General features: G+C 52.6%; 2 protein-coding genes across 2 annotated transcripts; one reads left to right on the forward strand and one right to left on the reverse strand.

The window, feature by feature from the left end:
- The first annotated feature begins 955 nt into the window (after positions 1-955).
- Positions 956-3526, forward strand: H310_01766 (hypothetical protein). Its single transcript, XM_008865008.1, has 3 exons — positions 956-1504; positions 1719-2138; positions 2591-3526. Exons 1-3 carry the CDS (start codon positions 986-988, stop codon positions 3179-3181), a joined length of 1530 nt encoding a protein of 509 aa, XP_008863230.1. The 5' UTR covers positions 956-985; the 3' UTR covers positions 3182-3526.
- A 313-nt stretch (positions 3527-3839) lies between these two features.
- Positions 3840-4434, reverse strand: H310_01767 (hypothetical protein; the record flags this gene model as incomplete). The annotated part of the gene is made up of 1 exon (XM_008865009.1): positions 3840-4434. One exon carries the CDS (start codon positions 4432-4434, stop codon positions 3886-3888), a length of 549 nt encoding a protein of 182 aa, XP_008863231.1. The 3' UTR covers positions 3840-3885.
- Positions 4435-5285: the final 851 nt, after the last annotated feature.

The following is a 5285-nucleotide window of genomic DNA, read 5'->3' on the forward strand; positions in this document are numbered from 1 at the left end:
GCTACGATTCTTCGACGCGCAACGACGAGCCTGAGGACGACTCGCCTTCACCCATTCTCGACGTGTGATTTCTCCGTCGAAGCGACCCGCTGGCGGTGTGTTGTGAAGACATGGCAACAAACGACAAGATCGCCAGGGATCGCTTCATCGTCGAGTGTTTTTTCGGGCGTACGAAAACTCTATGGTCTGTTGCCAGCGACACGTACAATTGCAAGAGGGAGTCGTCCTCGTCTGAGCGCCAACGAATCCGACGTTGTGGCTCAGAAAAAAGCCTCGAGAAAAACACGCAGACACCGCTGAATCGAACAAGTTCCTCTCGGGGACAGTTCACATTATCACGCGGAAGTGGACTTTTTTGACAGGTAGAGACGAATCGAGTCTGCGGGTTTGATAGTAAAAAAAAGTCCCTTGTTGGCTTGGTCGTATCGAGTTAAGGACGTCACAACGATCCTATGACAACATCCATGCCTCCTCACATGCCGTTTGGGAGGATCATTGGATCACTTTCGAATGGCTTCTCGAGTTTGCAATGTCACGTTGTTGCTATTTGAACAAATCTATTTCAGCCAGGCACAACAAATTCACTCGTGAGGAGGTCTGCGAGAGGTGCCACTGTAATTGTACAGTAATCGGTACACTAGGGTGCGCCGCAACCCCCCCGTGTGCCTTTGCTGGTTCAGCATCGTCCAGGGAAATATTATGATAAAGCTCATATATCTCCGGAAATGCATCACATGTTGAAAACGAACCGAATCGAAGAATTTTGCATTTATTTTCCTGGATGAAGCTGCTCCACAATCAAATACACTGCAAATTTTGATTCCAATACCATGTATTTTTATTCGACACCAGTCCGCAAGAACCGTATTTCGAAGTACGTCCTCCAATCAGTTGATGCTATTTTTCGAAGTATCAAGACGACAACCATGCTGTACTTGCCCACAATCTAATCGGTCCTGTATCCGACACCCCCCGCGCACGCGCCATGCTGCAGCGCTCGTCGACGTTGCCGCGGGTTGCGAGGCCAATGCTGCCCCTGACTGGAAGCACGTTTCCATTGCCCGACGAATGCTTCTCAAGTCCGGAACTGACACGGAGTGGCGAAGAAGAGTTGATCCGGATGGGATTAGATGCACTCAAGCTGCTCGTGCGCGAGACCCGCGTGGATCGAGCAGGTGGACCGGTGAATTGGACGCTGGACCACGACGCCGATGGCTTGCAGATTTATGTGGGATCGGAAATTGGAAAGGCGAAGGAGACAGTATTCATGAGCATTACAGAGATGCCCGCTACGTTGGACGAGGCTGCCAACCTCCACGCAAGCGACACGAACAAAGAATTCCACGAATTCATCACAAAGTACAATCCCGACCTTTGCGACTGCCGCGTCATCAAGACGTTGGCACCAACAACCCCCAAGCACCCCTACAACTATATTGGAATCAAGTGGTTCTGCTTAGAGTCTCCGCCGCCTGTTCGCAACCGCGACTTTGTATTTGTCGAAGTAAGTTCTCCTTTTACGACATACATAGCCTTTATTCCGTGCACGCTCGACTCCCTGGGGTTGCTTTGTGCCGTTCTCATTCTCCTATCTGAATGCTGCTGCGCTGCCTTGTCGAGTTCCTCGTCGTGGCACTAGTGTTTTCTCGTCATCTATTCGGTGTTTTCGTCGCAATTCCTATTGCATCCACCTCATTCTTGCACGTTTGTACTTTTAGTGCCGCGACGTGTTTGAAGCCAACGGTGTCAGGGGGTGGGCGCGTGTGATGGAGTCGGTGGAAATTCCATTTTGCGTTCCAGATCTCCGCAGCACCATGGGAATCGTCCGTGCAACGATTCATGCGAGCGGCATCGTATTTAAAGAAATGCCGTCTCGACCGGGCATGCTCCAAGTCATGCAAGTGTACAACTTGGACTTGGGCGGCAACGTCCCGAGCTGGATCCAACGGATCGCGATGAAGCACCGGGCCAAATCGTTGCAGCGCTTTGACATGTACTTGAGGGCGAAGCGCCTTGGCCTGCGCCCGCTTCTCTCGGACTCGGATCTGGTCAAAACATCAAGTCGACGGCGCTGCTTTCTCTGTCAATCGCGGTTTTCTCCATTTTCACGGCGCCAAAACTGCCGGCTTTGCGGCGAGGTGCGTTAATTGTTGACTTGACGGGTTAGTACTCTTTGTGTGTGGATTCTGGCGCCACCATGACATATGTACTTGCGTCGATTTCCTGGAATGCTTTTGTGTGGCAAACGTCAAGGTTGATGTGTCACTTGGGTTGGTTTGTCGCTAAGGATGTGCGCACGATTGTTTGGGTTTAGTTTCCTGTCATAGCCGTCGTCCTCTAGACAATAGCTCGAAAGTATGACACATGCCATGTCGTTTGATTTGTGCAGCGTCTGCGCGCGCTTTCTTTTGAAACACGAGATTTTGAATTGGTGCGGTGTGCACAGGACTTTGGAATTTTGTTGCATACGTCCCGTCTTGGCCTTAACAAAGACAAACGACGATTTACACACAGCGACCTTCCAATTGGTGTTCGATGCTGCGTCGTTCGTGATAGCGTCATGCGCATTCTCAAAAACACTCATGGATAGGTGATATGCCGCCACTGCCACCGGCAATGGGAACTGACCGACTCGCGACGCATCACGAGATACGTTCGTGTGTGTGTTCGATGTGCCAATGACCCAACCGTCAAAGAGGGTAGCCATGCATTCAGTGCCGTAGACGCCGACCGCGATCGATTGGAAGACTCTCGTGATATTCGTGCAGCAAGCTTCCCGACTTCACAACCTACCACCCAAGTGCTCGAAAGTCCATACGACGGGTTAGAGACTATGGATGGTTCTCGACTACGCAGACCTAACAGCCCCCTCACTCAACACCCGTCTCAAAACGGTGGTGTTGCGGAAGATATCGTGTTGGGTCCTCGCGAACGGACGTACATGTCTCCGAAACGAGTCGCACAGCCCACGTCCCGTCCTCCTCCATGCAACGATGGTATCGAGGTGTATTCACGTCCGGCGGAGTTATCGCAAGCACAAATCGCAGACCTGACCAATTCAAGTACCGCGTCACACCAGCAGCTCCTCGACTTGTTTCACCAAATGAAAAAACTCAAGCTGGAAGAACGCTATGGCGACGTCGCTGAAGTGTCGACGACGTCCGCCCCTGCCGCTATTTAATGTGGATTCAAGCCCATGCATTGCAAACTCCAACTCGGAAGCCTCGTGCTGCACGCCTTCGTTCTTCAGTTCAATCGACACCACTTGCGACAGGAGTGCCACCACCGTATACCAGTTTGAGGTCCCATTGTTTGCGTGCATTCGGTATTCCTGACCTGCGACGACACCAGGTCGCCTAACATGTTCACTTGTGCATCATCCTGTGAGTCATCAAGCGCTAAGGATGCCGTCCTGTCGCAAGCGTGCAACGAAGAAGTGAGGTGGATGCACGCCGAGAATAGCTACGTAATCCCTTTCGCACGGTATTTTCTGCAAGACATGCGGCGTCACTCGGCCACGTCCTTTTCATCTTGACCAAGCGCCAGCAACCTGTGCAAGGTGCTGAAGTCGGAGCGCTTGCTGGGGAATGACATAGAGAACAAGTGATGTGGGCATCGTGAGTCTGCCAATGCCATGTACATGTTGGCCATACTAGCGATGGAAGAATATCTGTGACGAAGAACACGCCAATCCATAGGTCTTCAAGGGTTTGCAAGTCCTCAGACCCGTGACAACGCAAGGCTCGGTCGCGCACACCAAAGCCTGCTCGTCACAAAACTCATGCTGTCGTTAGTTGATGCCACGAGCATCCCGACGATGGAGGAATCGCACGGTTCGAACGGAAGATAGATATATGTGCGATTGAGTCTAAAGTGGAGGAATGCCTACTTGTACGGTCCGCGGCGAGACATGTAGTCGTACATGGCCATCGTGCTCAGGAGCAAGACGACGCTCGTGACCTGGCCGTAGATACGCGTGTGCATGATCTTCTGCGACAACTGGATGTTCTGGTTGCGGTTCTGGTCCAAGAAGATGAGTCCGACGAGCGGAACGGCCGTGCACGCGACCGTGCGGAACGGGTAGTCGTGGACGTAGTTGCCGAATTGCTGGTACAACGGCAACGACTTGGTCGGCCCCGTCGACTGCGCCGCCTTTGCATCCGGCGCGGCCTGGAGTTCCGAGATATACTTGTCCGGGTTGCGACTACCGCGCAGCAAGTCGTTTTCGGCGGCAATCGTGAACGCCGACATGCCTGCCATCACGACCAGACCGACCTTGCCACTCACCCCGAGACGGGCACGGAACGTCGGCGAGTACTGGTGGGCCGCCGCCACGACGGCACCAGCGATGACTGTGGTCGCGGCACCGGCCTTGAAGCCGAGGCTGGCCGAGTTGGACGTGATGATGTCGCGCTTCTCGAGGGACGTGGCCATCGGGTTGCTGGCAAGTGTGGAAATGAACTCGATGGAACATTCCGTCCCCCCACCATCGGATGATGCTAAAGTTAGTCATCCAACAAACTGGTAACGCAGCGCAAAAAAAACGTGGCGGCCGACCTGAGATGTGGCTGGGGCGTTTTGTCGGATCGTTCGAAATATACTATTAACGGACATTGCGACATTCATGTCGCGTCTCTCCAAGATTATTGTGCGCACACACGATCACTGTTTCGCCGTGTTGTCTTGAATAAAGTATGCACTTATGTTTCGTTCACATTTTAGCGTTTTGGAGAGGGAATATACCCGATACGCTATGTTGAGCGGGAGAGGTGAGATGCAATATTCCGAGAGAAAATAGTCAGAATTTCCACACATTCTTCTACCGAGCGCCATAGAACCTCCATGGATGTGGTTGTCGATGGCGACATATCGAAACAACAACGTTGACACAACGCGAGCCTTGCTATACGACGCACCATCGCCGCATATCCTCTTTAGTCTGCAACGCTCATGGTGATTGTCCTGTGAAAACGGAGCGTCCCGACCGAGGCAGGCACGTTTCGCTGGTGCGTCACACCTTCATGTTGCAGTTGACTTTGGGCTCGCGTGAAGTATACTATACAAAGATCCAGTCAAACGATTTCGGGACACTTTTAGCAACCCTTTCATGTTGACTAAAAGTAGTACCCACCTTATTCCGCTATTTTTGGAGCGCACCACGTTGGAGCCCCATTTCCACATTTGCCAGCGACCCGATGGCCACGTCCCTCGAGAAGCGCGACATCATCACGTCCAACTCGGCCAGCCTCGGCTTCAAGGCCGGTGCCGCGACCACAGTCATCGCT

Source organism: Aphanomyces invadans (genome assembly GCF_000520115.1).
Source record: "Aphanomyces invadans strain NJM9701 unplaced genomic scaffold supercont1.3, whole genome shotgun sequence".
Lineage (NCBI taxonomy): Eukaryota > Oomycota > Saprolegniomycetes > Saprolegniales > Verrucalvaceae > Aphanomyces > Aphanomyces invadans.

Excerpts from the sequence above, each read along its gene's own strand:
- H310_01766 (XM_008865008.1), top strand. The coding sequence starts at position 986 with ATGCTGCAGCGCTCGTCGACGTTGCCGCGGGTTGCGAGGCCAATGCTG. Across the intron at positions 1,505-1,718 it reads GCGACTTTGTATTTGTCGAA|TGCCGCGACGTGTTTGAAGC; the intron begins GTAAGTTCTCCT and ends TTGTACTTTTAG. Across the intron at positions 2,139-2,590 it reads ACTGCCGGCTTTGCGGCGAG|GTGATATGCCGCCACTGCCA; the intron begins GTGCGTTAATTG and ends ACTCATGGATAG.